The 15,216-nt window shown below is 44.7% G+C and overlaps 3 protein-coding genes across 3 annotated transcripts; all 3 read right to left on the bottom strand.

Moving 5' to 3' along the window:
• Window positions 1-553: 553 nt before the first annotated feature.
• Window positions 554-1,769, bottom strand: ATP5F1E (ATP synthase F1 subunit epsilon). Its single transcript, XM_048321554.1, has 3 exons — window positions 1,629-1,769; window positions 1,323-1,449; window positions 554-690 (listed from the first exon to the last, which is right to left on the bottom strand). The coding sequence occupies exons 1-2, from the start codon at window positions 1,658-1,660 to the stop codon at window positions 1,326-1,328; spliced, it is 156 nt and encodes a 51-aa protein (XP_048177511.1). The 5' UTR covers window positions 1,661-1,769; the 3' UTR covers window positions 554-690; window positions 1,323-1,325.
• Window positions 1,770-2,352: 583 nt separating this feature from the next.
• On the bottom strand, window positions 2,353-9,688 carry LOC125334992 (putative protein TPRXL). The gene is made up of 5 exons (XM_048322229.1): window positions 9,677-9,688; window positions 8,844-9,008; window positions 8,056-8,064; window positions 6,494-6,586; window positions 2,353-4,925 (listed from the first exon to the last, which is right to left on the bottom strand). The coding sequence occupies exons 1-5, from the start codon at window positions 9,686-9,688 to the stop codon at window positions 4,086-4,088; spliced, it is 1,119 nt and encodes a 372-aa protein (XP_048178186.1). The 3' UTR covers window positions 2,353-4,085.
• On the bottom strand, window positions 8,098-13,702 carry PRELID3B (PRELI domain containing 3B). The gene is given in 7 exon segments (XM_048321553.1): window positions 8,098-10,138; window positions 10,141-10,207; window positions 10,893-10,995; window positions 11,824-11,894; window positions 12,274-12,363; window positions 12,735-12,903; window positions 13,583-13,702. Coding segments are annotated over 7 exon segments (687 nt in total). The 5' UTR covers window positions 13,615-13,702; the 3' UTR covers window positions 8,098-9,983.
• Between the last annotated feature and the right edge of the window lie 1,514 nt (window positions 13,703-15,216).

The raw sequence follows: 15,216 nt of genomic DNA, 5'->3' as shown, positions 1-15,216 counted from the left end.
CAAAACCACGCATGTCAAAGTACATCTTTGCCTCCCAGCCACGAGAAATGTCACCCTCCATTCCTGCTTCCCAGGGAACGTGTGTGCCTCTCCCTCTCCTGCCTTTCATGACAAAGTGTTAATGAGGATAAACAATTCAGACTCCACTGTCTCCTTCCCCACATGAAACCAGGTCTCCCCATTCCTGATTCACTGCTCAGTGTCTCAGACAGATTTGGAGATTAGAATCCCAGCAGCACTTCCATGGCACAATACCCTCCCTCCAGTTTTCAAAATAATATACTATATTCTCTGTTGATATAGATTTTAGCCAGGATTTTTTTCCAAAGTAATCATTAAAATGTAGTAGGCAGGAAAGTTTTAAACAATTAAATCTCTCACTCACTTATGAGCCTGAAATATCAGCATGAAACTCAAAAAGAGATTTGGCTTAAAAATAAACAGTGTTGCCACTGAATGTCCAGACTGTGGTAAAAGCAGTCTTTTATCAGAAGTGAAACCTGAATGTCTCTGCAGAAGAGAAACTTTGTTTCAAGAGGAACAACACTTTCCACACATTCAGAAATTACGTTTATTAGGATGCCAATTTACATACAGAGGCAAGTTCTACAGTTCACGTAATGAATGACATTACATCGCAGAGTCTTGAGCATGCCTACAGCATTGCAGTTATTCACCACAGATCAGCTCCTACAAGAGATTTAAAATATGAGTTGTTAGATTCAAGAGTATGTGTAAGGTACTCTTCAAATAAAAGGTAATAATAATATTTAATCTTAGATCAGGAATAGAAGCTGGTCTATTCAGAACAGAAAACATTTCAGCTGCTTGTGATGTATGCAATGCCACAAATAAAGGTACAAGTAGTATCTGTCTCGCAAAGAGCCCTTTGTGACAACGAGTTTGCTGATCAGGGGAAGGAGGAATTCAGAGAGGCTGTCTGCTGGCTTAGCAAGTATGAAGCATGTGAACATCACAGAAAAACCTGATGCAATGAGCATCACGGCAGAGCCCCAACTGTTCTGTGTAAGCCCACAAAAAGTCTGACCAAACCCCAAGTGGTTCAAGGCAGAGCTTGACAGACAGTACATCTCACTTCACTAATGAGATTAAGCAGTTTCCGATCTCACACGTAATCAGGTCACAGACACCTGCGCACACTCGCACACCAGCTGCAATCCCCTCCACTCCCATGCCTGGAAATCGAGCTGATTATTTCCAGATATTGGGGATTAATGGACTCGGCAGTTACAGACCATCGCTTACCCGACCCCCGCACTGCAGAGCTCCAACCCCGCGCCCAACCCACCCCACCCACTTACATTTCACTCCTTTTTGGGTTTCACCGTTTTCACCGTGGCCACCGCCGCCCTCTCCGCCTCCGCTTTGTACTGCGGCTTCAGGGCGGCCCGCACGGCCTGGGCGCAGATCTGCGAGTACCGGATGTAGCTGCGGCCGGGGGACAGAGGGCGGTGAGACCCGAGCCCGGGCCCAAAGCCGCCTCCCCCGGCCCCAAACCCTCCTTCCCCCCGCACCGGTGTGACCGCACCCGCCCGGCACTCCCTGACAGCGCCTCCCCGCCAGGCCCTCACTCCCGCCCTGTCGCGGGGCTGTCGCGACAGCGGTACCTGAGCCCGGCCTGTCGCCAATACGCCACCATGGCTGCGGCTCCGCGCGACAAGGTCAGCGCGCGCCGCAGGGGACGTACCCGCCGGCCAATCAGCGGGCGGGAGCTGCTCACGCGCGTCGCCGCTCACGGGCGCGCGCCTCCCGCAACGACCAATCAGAGGGCTCCGTTCGGGCGCGCGGCTCCCGCCCTTTCCGCCTGACCCTCGCCGGGCTCGCCCCGCCCCTTCTGCCCGGCCCGGGCGGCCCCGGGGCCGTGAGGGGCGGTGGGTGGGGCTGTGGCGGTGCCGGGCCGTGCCCGCGGGCTCATCGCGGCTGGTCCCGGCTACGGCTGTTCGGGAAAGGTGTGGGCCTCTCCCCGTGTGGGAGGGTCCCGGCTCCGCCTCCTCCTGTGGCCGGCCGGGGCCTGCCTCGCTGTCCAAAACGACGGGAGTGAGTGTGTTGGTTCAGTGGTTCAGAGTCGGTAATTTGCCGGGAACATGATAAATGTTAAGGCGAAGTTTTCTATGAGGCTCATGGCTAGTTATATAGCAGTTGTGTTAGTTACACATTAACTCCTTCCTAAATAGTTTGTTGTAATCTCAGAATCCGACCAAGTGGTTAAAAGGGTGGTTTTCGCATCTAAGTCTGTTCTTACCCCTTTGTACCATCACTTCTTGATTTTTCTAGAAAAGACACTAAAGAAGAAAGCGTTTTACAAGAAGGTGGAGCCAATGTTTTTTTTTAAACAGACTTTTCTTCAATTTGCAGTGTATGGTCAAGCTGTGACAGTTCCGTCACATCGGACACAGTGCTGTGCCATGGGGTTCCTTTGGATGTAAGACTTGATGCAAACACCTGAAATTCACTCATTTGCTCTAAACAAATCCATAAAAGGAAACATAACAAACTAGAAGCTATAGACACAAAGTAAAAACAATTTCCCACATATAATAAGCAAAACGTTACTAGAAGTCTCAAATCATGTTTGCTATGGAAGCAATTTGGTCCTAACCTAGTGTTCATTTAAATAATTAAGACAAAATACTTGAGGAGATTAAATATTGCGTTTTTAACAAATCCTTGCACTTTTGTTTTGTTCTTTTACTTCCTTCCATCCAAAGTCAAACCATTTTTAAAGCACAGAGTAATTTTCAGCTTTATTAGAGATCTCATTTAGTCCAGAACCGTTGCGATTAACAATCCCCACAGTAATGTCAGGAAAGAGTCACCAGAACAAAAAGAACAACTGTTCACCAGCTAGATCAGTCTGTCTCCAGCATACAGCAGTAAGATCTGCACCAGTGATCTGTATTTTTTTTAAACTGTTAAACAACTCTGCTCCTATAGAATTTTGGGTTAATACGTAAACCCGCATATTGCAATTGTTCCTACTTAATTTTGAAGAAATAACTAGTGCAAATGAGGCAGAAAATTCTTACCTCATGCATTTGTTTTCTTCTTTATTTTTGTGTGAAACATATTCTACTGTTGTGACACACGTGGCATATTGGAGCAAAGCTTTCCAGTTTGCAAAAATGAAATAAATTAAAAAATATTTGTTATGACAAACATGTTTCTGCCCTTTTAGCACAGAAAGGTGCCAGTGATATTGAAAGGAAACATGCTTGGTTTTGAAGCCCCAGTGATAACAATGATAAAAAAAAGATACAGGACAGCACCAAAGATTTTGGAAAGCCCTTCTGTGCTACCTAAGCAGCATATTTGATGCAAGACAAGTAACTGCAGTACTTACATATATTGAGAAAGGGGATGTTACATGCAAATGGCAACATCTGATTATTTGATAGGTGAAATTATTAGCAATAAGATTATTTTAAGCCTCGTGGGCAGCCCAGGCCACAAACATGGCTTGGCAGAGAAAAATCATGCCAGCAGAGTTGGACATTTTCTTCCAGCTATGTGCCCCTCTATTCCTGCCCCATGGCTTCTCTGGTTCCTCTCACTATCCCATCTCTCACCTGCTTTTTGCTCCACAATTTTCTTTTCCCACCCCATCTCTCTCTGTACTTCTTTGTGAAATGCCTCTGCCTGCAATTCTGTAACATTAATTCAGATTTAAATCCATAAACAGAGATACACAACCTGGATGCATTTATTTGCACATTTAGCTCTATTTACTATTTGTTGGTCTTGGTAGATAAAAATTCAGCATGACTTGAAAAAGCTAAACCTTTGGGAGAGGTACCAACCATGCTGAGGCAGACTGGATATCAATCAGTGACAGAAACTGTGTGCTACAAAAATTCCAGAATAAATGTTGGTGTTCGTGCAGCTGTTACAAGGCACCGTTATAGATTTGTATGACCTGTTTTCATGCCCAGTTTAGATGCCAGGAGATATTTGTAAAGCCCTAAACTTCCCTTAGGTAAGAACTTTCAGAGAGAGAACATAGGAGAGAGCAGATAAAGGAGAGAAGTTTAGGATGGAGAGAGTTTCCAGGGGATAAGTTAGGAGGGTTAAATGCAGAGATCGAGAGAAGCTGAGGTGGTGCAGTTAGCAACATCCAGAAATGTGAGAGTGGAAAGGTCTGGGGGAACTAAGGACGTGAGGTTAGACATGTCCAAAGAAACTGAGGAAGTGAGGGAAGAAGCATCCTGAAAGGTGAGATTGGAGACATCCAAGAAAGGTGTAGAGGTGAGATTGGAAACAGCCTCAGGAGTTGGTGAAGATAATCCAGAGGAGCGCTGAAACATGAAATAGTTAAAATCGGTGAGGTCTAGAGATTCCAACGAGGTGGAGGAGCTGTACTCGGAGACACCTGGTGAGGATGGAGGGATTGTACAAGAAAAGTCCAGGGAAGCTGAGGAGGAAACATCTGTGGAGGACGAAGAAGTGAGACTGGAGAGGTCTAGAGAGAGTGAAGAAGCAGGACTGGAGAAATCTGTGGAGAGAGAGGTGACACTCGAGAGATCTAAAGAGATTGAAGAACTGTCCCCAGACTGATCCAGGGAGCCAGATGAAGTGAGACTTGATAGGTCCAGTGAAACTGAAGAGGAGAAACTGGAGCGCTCCCAGGACTCTGAAGAGGTGAGACTGGAGAGCTCTAAGGAAATTGAAGAGGAGGTACTGGAGAAGTCTGAAGAAGCTGAAGATGTGAGACTTGAAAGGTCCAGAGAGGATGAAGAAGTGAGACTGGAGAATTCCACAGAGGATGAAGAGCTCAGACTGGATAAATCCAATGAATCTGAAAAGGGGATTTTAAAGAGTTCCAAGGAGTCTAAAGTCTTGACTCTGGAGGGGTCCAGGGAGGCCAAAAAGTGAGACCAAGTAGGTCCAGGCAGGTTGAAGAGATGACACTGAAAAGCCAAATAAATCCCCAACATGATGGGTGTTAAATCAGGAGTATTTTGAACTAAAGATCTCTATTATCACACCAAAACAAAAAGACAGCATGAACCCCCAAAAGTTTTTTTTGAAAATAATGATTCAAACTGTGTGCATGGTCTCTTAGTAGTTTCTCTTTTGGTGCAGAAAAGCCCCAGTAATAAGAGCTCACAGAATTATTGAGAACATTGTGCCTTTCCAGTACAGAACCACACGTACAGTTGCAGACAGTTTTCTCTCCTGGTATGTCTGTCCTTGTTCAACCAGATTTATTCTTCTGTGTTGCATGTGCAGGATCTGGTTTTGGAAGCTAACAGTGTGCTAAACTGAGTCTGTGTCTGAGAAATACAACAGGCAGTTCTAACTGTTACTCAGATAAAAAGAGGTCTTATTTTGTTACCTTTCTTTTATACCTCTGGACATAAAACCTGTGTAATAATAATTTTTTATTTGTGGCTAGTTTGAATTATTTAATAAAAATATCCTAAAGTATCCTAAAGAGAAGTTGTGATAGAAGGCAGATGTGCTTAAAAAGGGAACAGAACAGCTTAAATTTCAGTTCTAAAAGGTGCATCTAATTATAGTGTGAGTAGATCAAGAGGCTGATCCACAGCTGCCTTCTCTCGTCTCGAGACTGCACCACAAAGCACAGAGCACTCAAACCTGCGGGTGCCTCTCCAGACAGGCACAGGAAGGCACATAAAGCTCTTCACTCATCACAACCACATTTTACGAACCAAGGAAGTGCAAGATACAGGTACAGGAGGCTGCAGCTTCTCAGGTGAACACATCCCAGCTTTTCCTGTGTTCTTACACAACCCATTCCAGATGAGTGTGTAATGGATTTAACATAATCACCATGGGTGCAACTCCCACCCAGGTCACGTCTTAACTGAAGCAGGTGTCTGCTGAACAGCCACTGAAATTGAATGGTGTCTTACTATGCAAACATTAAAATCGTGGGGATACAGCACAATGCAGAAATTACCACGCTAAAAAAAGAGCTGCTTATATACCAATGATGAGACCCCCAGAAGTTCTTGAATATATTTAATATTTATAGATAATGCTTCTGTAATTTTAGAGCTGTTGCAACATGGTTGCAATTCTTTCAAGAGTACAATGTTTATAGATCAAAAGGCAAAACAAATTAATTTTTCCAACCATGCATAATTTATGATGAAATTACAAGTTTGCTTGCTGTCCTGTATTCTTAATAAAACATAAGAGTAATTAACACCTTAAAAATCCCTTGCTATCTAAAAACAATATGATTTTGTGACTATCTTTAATCTCAAGGGTTTCTCAAGTGTATTTTACAGGGGAGACCAAATATTTTTTTAAAAAGGCAAATTACAATACAATAAAAAGCCAGTGTCCAACAGGCTATAAATTCCATCACATCTTCACCGAGCTCTTTCTGTCTTAATTTAAAATAACAAAGTTGTTGCACTTTTTCCTATGAAATAACACTGTCAAGAAACGTGGAATTATGGTCACCACTGTATAAAATGTAGAGGTCAGTAATAATGTTTCCTACCTTGGATAGCTGTGGATTTACCTCCTTTCTCTGCCTGGGTAAGCCATACTGGGCTGTGCTGGTAAAGCTCCGCTGTTCTCTCTGCTGCTGACCCTAATCTCCTCCACAGCCACTGGAAATGATGCCATGCTGATGACAATACGGGTCATCTTCTGCTAAATCCTGTCTAAGCACAGCACTGCACAGAGTGCAAGCAAAAACTTCACTGAAATCAGCTCAAATCTTAAGAGAAAGACACAGTTCTGTGCTGTTTCCTATTACACGACAGTATTTTGAAGGTTAGTTGATGAAGCAGATGAAGACATTAATTTTCAACTTTTGGACACCTGGATTAAAAGTAAAAATAATTGTGCAGTGTCATCTAAGTTCTCAGCAGTCCATTCTACAAAATCTGACATAAATAGCCTGTGGAGGGACCCAGGATCTGCAGAGCAGAATTCAGGTACACTCAAGTTTTAAAAACCTTGTGCATTACTTCCTCTTTTCATGTGTTTCATAACTTGTGTTACTTTTAAATGTGGTTATAACAAAACAGCATGATGACGTAAGATATTTTGTCCACAGCTGATGATCATGGACCTCCTAAGGTAAGCAGTTAGTTCAGCTTGGTTGTAACATGTAGCCTTACCTTTAGAATAATTCAGTTCTGCAGCAACATGTAAAGCAAAGCTATCAAGTTATTTAAGATAGAAATTAACAGGTCCTGTGCAAGGGAAAGAAAAACCCCCACCTTAAGAAATTGAAGGATTCTAAAATGCTTCACTGCTTCCACACAAGTTCTTTATCAGTAGTCTTCAGTTCTTCCATAAACGTGAACCTCAACAGGTTGCTGACCTTCCCTTTGAATCAATGCTCTGTCAGGGCCAGGCGATTGGAAATGTTGCAGTTATGAGACAGTGGGTGCTTATGTTTACTCTATAGGACATTTATTTGAAATATAAACGCAAGTACAAACCACAAGAGACAGATCAGCAATGTTGTAGGAAATGGTGGTGACAATTTTTCTGCTTTTTTCCAAGCAAACCCCTGGCTGACACTTGCAGTTCACTGCTGTCTGGCTGAACAGGTGCTGACACCCATTGGTGGGCAGGGATCCATCAGAGTCCACAGAACTGATTTGTTCACATCACATTCCTTCACCTCTGCTCTTCCACTACCTGTGTCCCCTCCCCTTTTTTAAAATTCTTCTATCCTCCTGGTCCTTCAGTTCTGTCCCTCCAGCTGTAACTGCTTTCTCTTCCCCACCTCCTCCATTCCTTCCAACCCTCAGAACCCCCTCTCACAGCAGTGTGGTGCATTCATCCACAGCAACCCACATTCACTGCAGTGAATCTGAACACAAATCCCAGCCCAAGATTGAAAATCTTTCCACAGGATGGATTCTCCACAGCAAACCGTGAAATCTGGCTGCTAGTTAAAGCCAGATTTGCAGAAAAGCAGAGTTATTAAGAACCAAAAAACACTACAGCAGCTGTGAATGTGCATTTTAGGATATGCATTTCAATAAAAGAAGCCACTCACTCCAGCGTATTTCTTCACCCCTCTCATTTCAGATAACTCACCTCATAGTTCTAAAACACAAATAGACCAGGAAGTTTCAGGAATTAGCCAGAATTGAAACAAAATTTTATTTAAAAAGCGCCACATACAGAAAGCCATACTCTGACAGAATGAGAAGGTAGGCATATAAATAAAATAGAAGAAAATTATTATCTTTCAAGAAGTTGTTGAATGCCTGTAAAAATCAAACAGTAAGGCTTTTTCCAGTGCAAGGCCAAACTGTGAGTGCTACTATGCAGTCCTTAGTGCAGAAAAATTTGGAAATGAAAAAACTGACTTTAAAATATCAAATGATGCTAATGGCAAACATATAAACATATAAAATGAGTTTCAAGATAAGCATTTTTATCAGAAATGATGGTACAGTTTTGCAAAAGTTTCACATATACTTTTAAAATTGAAATGTTATTTCAGTTGTAATAATCTCCTGTAAAAGTATGGCAAACCTCAATGACTTTAATTAGTAAGGTAGTCTCAAACCATTTCTGTTTAGAAAAATATTTAGAATAGTTAATTTTTAAAAGTTATATATTCCTGTTTTCTTCCCCCAACACAAACCTTACAGAAGTGTTCTCATTTGTTTACCAGTTAAAATAAGCTCTGGTTCTCTATATAGCAGACACTACTTAATAGGCAATTTGATATACCAGAAATGGCATGCAAAATCAAATATGCTGGGCCAGGTGACAGTACAGTTCATAAAGAGTAACAGAGTCTTGAAATCACTTGTAAGCTTAGAATCAAAATTCCAGAAAAAGCCTTGGGCACCAAAATACCACCAGTCAGCTACTTCTGGGCTGTGCCTTTGCATCTTTCTGTTCACACTGAAGAAGCCTCGTGGGACAGAGTCCCTGTTGAGGTCCCCAGGACTATCAGCAGACTGGCACACAGTGTGAGGTGTCAAGGGCTGACCTTTGAGTTCTTGCAGCAAATGACTGGTGACAGTACCAAGAACCTACAATGAGTACCAGGAAACAGAGACTGGAGAACACCAAGTGAAACCCTTGAGAATACAAAGGGCCTTGTACTGTGAGCAAACGAGTTCAGAAGGTAAAGGGATCTGAACGTAGAACAGAGGTTAAATTAAAGGACAACACAATATGCAGTGGATGTAGCAGGTTATTTCTGGAGTGTGATCAAGTTAATGAGTATATTGTTAGATACTACTTCCTCTTATGTTTAGGTATCTCCTTAGCCACCTTCACTAAGGTTTTTTAGTCTTTAATTGGTTCTTTGAAGTGAACACCTACTATTGTAGCAGCTTACAAGATTTTAAGGTTCTATGCTTATTGTACCTTTATGTAATGGGCTTTTAGAAATGAAGATACTTATTGTAGGAATTTAAGATAAAATTTGATCTTAAGGTACTGCATGCCCAGCTCATTAATGTTGCATTTAGGAGCAGGATTTAGGTCTTGGTAGGTAGGTAAGAGACACTTTGATGTTTTACCTATAGTGACTGAAAAACAGTTTGAGTACCATGTTAGTCCAACTAGTCAAGTTAAAAAGCTTATCAAAAAATATTTTCTACATTCTTTTATATTTCAAGCATCAAGTAATAAGCTTTCTGTTAAACCAAGTTGTATCACACAACTGTCAAAAATCAACAAAAAAGAACAATGCCTGAACAACCATTCTGCCTAATTTTGGGCTTGGTCCCAAAAGAGGTAGTCCGTAAGTCACACAAAAAATAAAAGTTAGCCTAACATGCCAGTGTCCTCCACCATATGCAGCCTCACCACTAAATGAGGCTATTTCATATCTGCAAACATTATAAGTTAGTGTTCATGTAAATACAGGAACTACACTTGATAATTATTTCTTCATCTGTAACCGCAATTCGGTCCAGTTCACCCAATATATTAAGTAGTCTCTGAGCCTCAGCCTTAGTAAGAATTCAGCTTTTCTCCAAATTAAATTTATAACATGCCTAATACACACATCCTTTAAATAACAAAGGATACATGTATTTAGGCCTGGAGAGAAGCTGCAGGTCGTTAAGCCTCGTTAGTGATACACATCTAAGAACTATCATCATTTCTCTACAAATGCTGCTGCTGCCATCGAATTCCTCATGGTTCCTCTTGCTGAAGCTGCAAACTCTTCAATTTCAGCATTCAGTCTTTTAATTACCCATTCCAATGCTTCACGGCCCTACAGTTAAAGAAAAGTTTATCAGTGTGTAAATCTTAATAAATAAGTAAATCAGTTAAATTCTTACTGAAATTGACTAAAGACACAGTAGTTGAAAAAGGAAGGAACATAAATACATGCCTCTGATATTTGTTATTTCAATAACTGGAGTACTGCTGGAACATGTTCTGCCTTACATTTCATGAAAACAATTCCTTGTATCAGCAGTTCTCACATTATGATCCACAAAAGACTTTTTATCCAGACTGCTTTATTGTTCTCGAGCTGAACTTGAGATATCTTTGGATTGCCAGAGGACAGACTCTCAACTAAAATACTGTTTCATTGCTCTCACATAGTTATTTCAGATCTGTCTGAATGTAGATCCTTTTTTGACAGCAAAAGCAAATAGATTGCATCAGGAGGACAGCAAAAGACTGACAGTGTCACACTGCTGAGTGAGTGGAGATGTTTTTTCCAGTGAAGATTCAGAGACCTTTGCCAATAACAATTCATTATCTCCATTCACAAGAGGAAAAACAAGAGGAAGTTCAGCATGCTGAGCATTCAGTCTCTACAGTAAAGGCAGCAGAACTACGTGGCCCCTTCCTAAGATTGCTCACAAAGCCAAAAAGTAAAACAGCGATTTTTATTCCTTTTGACATTCAGCCAGTGACCACACATTTTACACAAAGGCCATACTTACTTTTTTAGCATTGGAAGAAATTGTGTTTGCCATTAGCCCTTCTAAGTAACTGCTGAGACTGACACCTTTTACAGATATTATTGCTTCTTGTGTCAGAATGGTTCTGAAACAGAGAGCAGGAAACTGAATTACTCTGAGTAGTTTAAAAAAGGAATTCGCTCCTCCCCAACAAGTACATTCCCTCATCAGCTTTGCTGTGTAACACAGAACTTCTTGTCCCCTAAAGACAACCCACTTCTACACTGTAACTGCTTTATGCTTCTACTTATAAAACAAAGCCCAAGAGTACCCGCTAAGTCCAAGTCTCCCTTTGTGGCACTTAGCCATTTCCATCTTTAGCAGCAGTATGTTAAGAGTGGAAACAGCAGATTTGGAGTTACACTATACTGGGAAGACAGTACTAAAACATCCCCTTCAACAAGAGGGTTTGAACATTTCTGACCGTCATGACAGAAAAAAACTCCTATGTTAGAATCCCTAGAATGATCCTTCAGAATTATCACCACTTCCAGCAGTACAGACTCACTAAGCTCTAAGTTGCCTTAAAAACCCCAAGTAACCACCAAAACACAAACCTCCAAAATCAGAGGCTAAAGGCACAAAAATGTGCTTTCTAGTGCAGATCTGTGCTCAGGCTGACAAAGAGATCAGAAACAAGGAGCTGAAAACTGCAAATGTACACAAACTCAGTTACAGACAGGACACCCCCTGAAAAGCTGAACTGGACTCCAGCACAGCATGACCCAAAGTCTCCCAGTGACTCAGCAGAACCAGTATCACTGCAGGAAGTGACAATCCTTTTAATCCTGTTTTAGACAATTAACTGTAACAGAGGTCGTGTAAACCTCATCTTCTGATCAAGGGAAACTATGGACATTTTCAAAGCAAAGTCTCATAGCTGTGGGCAAGCTCAGAGCAGGGAGGTACTTACTTGTGTGGCTCATGAGGGTGTGGTTTATAGACAAGCCTCTCATCTACCGACACAAGGTTTGTAAATGAAATCTGTAGAACACAGGACAGAATTACCCCTTACAAATAACACAGAGTATTACAGAGACCAAAATGTTACATGATAAGGAAACAGCCAGAGTATACAGACACCAAAAAGCTTTAAAACATTTTTTCTTAATACCACCTCCATGCCCAAAACTCCTCCTGCTCATCAGTATGTTCACATGGCTCAGTCCTGACAAGTTCCAAGAGCCAAGTAGCTCCTTCATGAAAAACAGAACCGATCAACTATAACCACATTACTTAAACCCTTAACTTGTTTTGTTCTAATGCAATTTTCAAGTTATTTTCAAGATGATTTATTTTTCAAATGTACAAGGTGCTGTTATACTCTGTGATCCATTCCAGTGGCACAAACACAACTACTTACATTACAGGATTTAAGCTCCATTGTTTTTTTCACGGGGTCAACAACAGAGTGCTCCTGCACATATGTCCTTGTTCTGCAGGTACCGATGAGCTGGGGGACAGGCAAACAGAGATGGCATTAATTCCACTAACCCACTGCAATTTTTCATGTCTTTAAATACACAAGTAGTGGTTACTGCATTGAACAGATACCAAGAGAACACAATTAGGATTTAGCTTAAAACAAAGCTATTCAGTTGAAGCAGGTCTCATTTTCCAGATGGAAGCAGTCTGAGATCCAGGCAACTTTTGGCTATCAGGGTCACTGTGTGCCGCCGTTGAGCTTTCCTGATACATAAATGCCTAAACCATTAAACTTTAATGGTTTAAAAGTTATGAAATGATACACATTTATTACAACAGCTGGCTCAGGAGCTTCCCCTCCCTGCGGCATCCCTTTCTAGCCTGTGACACAATACACACCGATTTCACAATGGAGGGGATTCCCCACTCCGTGCTGAGGAGTCTGTGGCTGTGCAGCTTCCCACTGGGATCCACGTGTCTGTCCAGGACATCAACTCCAACCACGCTGGGGTTCATGGGATTGGGGTATTTCCGCATGGCAGCTGTCATCACAGTTTCCCAGGGGTGACTGCCCAAACAGAACCAGGACAATAAGTTGCACGCTTCTGTTTTCAACAGGATTATATCTTTCCCTGAAGAAAAATCTACTTCGTTGACTGGGTGGTGCACATGGACATCAAATATCCAACACACCTGATTACTTAAGTGTCCTGAGTTCTAGTCTAACTTGGTAAGAATGTTTTCCCTGTGACACAATGCCAAAAGACTGCGCTTTATCCAAATTTCGGTAATACTGGAGTGATTTATTAAGTTGCTACTTCCCTCTAACGAGCACTCCCTTCGGATTATTTTTAACACAGGTATTCTAGAGCACTTCAGCCCCGACACCATGACGGGCCTCATCGTGTTTCGGCCAGCGCTGCCGCGGGAAGCAGCGGGGCAGCACAAGGACGCTCCTCGGTGCCGACAGCGCAGGTGGCCCCGCACAGCTACAGCCCCTGCTGAGCTTCTGCAGCCCCACCGGCTCCAGGAGCCTCCCCCGGCTCGTGACCCCGGGCCGGCAAGGACGCGCGGGGGAAGGTCAGGGGAGGCAAGAGGCCGCGGCCGCCGGAGCGGGGCTGCGGCGCGGAGCTCCCGGGGGGCGGCCCTGGCGCGGCGCAGCCCCCACAGCCCCCGGAAGAGGCACCCCGTGCTCGGGGCCCGGCCCGGCCCGGCGCTACCCGCCCGCCGCCCCGCACGGCACCTACTCGAACACGTGCTCCGAGGTCCAGATCTTCATGGCTGCTGCGGCGGGCACGGCCCGGGCGCGCTCCGGGGGCGCCGCCGCCGCCTTTCGGCACCGCGGGCCCGGCTCTGCCGCCGGCAGCGCGCGCCTGCGCGGGCAGCGCCCGCCAATCGCCGCGCGGCGCCGCGCTGACGTCACGGGGCGCGTACCGCGTGACCGGGGCCGTGCCCGACCGGGGACGTTCGGGGTGAGGTTGGGGTGGCCGCGGGTGTGGCCCGTGATCACCGTGGCCCGGGTGAAGGGCTGGGGGTGAAGGGCGCGCCCGGGGCGTGGCACCGCCTGCTCCGCCGCCCATCGCGCAAACACGGGCGGGTGCGGCCTGTGAGCCGCGCTCCGGTGAGGCCGGGGCTCGCGCGGCCCGGCCCGGCCCGGCCGCCGCTCGCCGCCTTGCCCGGGCACGGCGGGGCCGGGGCCGGGGCCGCGTGTGGCCGATGACGTCACACCCCCGCGCCCCTACCGCGTGCGTTCGGCCGGCAGGGGGCGCAGGGGCCCCCGCACCCTGCGGTGTGACGTCACGGGCGTGAGGCGCGGGCGGCGCGGGGAGGGCGCCCCGGGCGGGCGGGTCTGTGGGGGGGACCCCGTCGGGGCCAGGGCCGGGGCTCCATCGCCGGCCGCGCTGCCCGGCGCTCCAGCCAGCTGCTTCCCTTCCTCATCCGTGCCGTGAACCAGGGGGATTCGCGGCGTTAATAAAGAAGCGGTTACAGCACCAAACAAACCCACATGCGTTTCTTGGCGCGCCACCAAGCAGTTCCTTCTAAAATTCTCAGCAGTGTTGGAAAATGCCGTGAGTCCGGTGAAAACGGTACTTTTTTCAAACAGCAGGATAGCGTTTCATGCACACGGTGAGGGCGTGACCTCTACATACTCATAACCGCACAGAAATAGCCTCACTGGAAAAGCATGAGAGGGAAATTTCCCAGAAACAGGTTATATCACACGGTGACATTGCTGACGCCCTTCTGCGGTGCCAGAAATCAGCCCGTCTTTGGAAGGACACACACACAGTGATTATCCCCTGTGCACCCCGAACATCAAATCCAGCAGCTCTGTGACAGAGAAGCTACTACTTAGTGATAAATACCTGGTTCAGTCAGTAGCAAATAGTTATATGAGAGCTGTTAAGAGAATAAATTCGTCTGGGGATACCTGTCTTGATCTTACTTTTCCTGACTCTCACCTCACGGACTGTTCCTGAACATTGCTAACACGCCCCTGATCGGTCACAGTGTACAGAGTTATTGCTGGGAGATTGCAAGGCAACTCTAAATCCATTGTAGTCTGAATACGCACCGAGTGATTTTTGCAACTGGAGAATTTTGCAAAGGATGTTAAAAATGCAAAGCTTTTTGAGAGGTGTCAGTGTGACACACAGTTGTGAAGGTGGTGACCCTTAAATAGACAGGGACAGTACAGCAGATACCCATCCCTTATCCATCAGGCTGTCTGTAGCCTATCATCAGTTTTTTTTTTTTTTTTTTCTGTAAAAGAAATGTTATCTACTGGAAGCAAAGCAAAATGTCATTCCCAAGAAGGAAGCATGCCAACATATGGTGCAGATTAGGAGCTAGATTTCATCAGTTCTTGCTCATGTAAACT

This window comes from Corvus hawaiiensis, chromosome 17, assembly GCF_020740725.1.
Source record: "Corvus hawaiiensis isolate bCorHaw1 chromosome 17, bCorHaw1.pri.cur, whole genome shotgun sequence".
Taxonomy (NCBI): Eukaryota; Metazoa; Chordata; class Aves; order Passeriformes; family Corvidae; genus Corvus; species Corvus hawaiiensis.
The sequence above is the reverse complement of the archived record's forward strand: the minus strand, read 5'-3'. Positions and strand labels throughout refer to the sequence as shown.

Excerpts from the sequence above, each read along its gene's own strand:
- LOC125334992 (XM_048322229.1), bottom strand. Across the intron at positions 4,926-6,493 it reads TAAATCCACAGCTATCCAAG|TGTCATCTCTTCAACCTGCC; the intron begins GTAGGAAACATT and ends TTGGCTTTTCAG.
- ATP5F1E (XM_048321554.1), bottom strand. The coding sequence starts at position 1,660 with ATGGTGGCGTATTGGCGACAGGCCGGGCTCAG. Across the intron at positions 1,450-1,628 it reads TGGCGACAGGCCGGGCTCAG|CTACATCCGGTACTCGCAGA; the intron begins GTACCGCTGTCG and ends CCCCGGCCGCAG.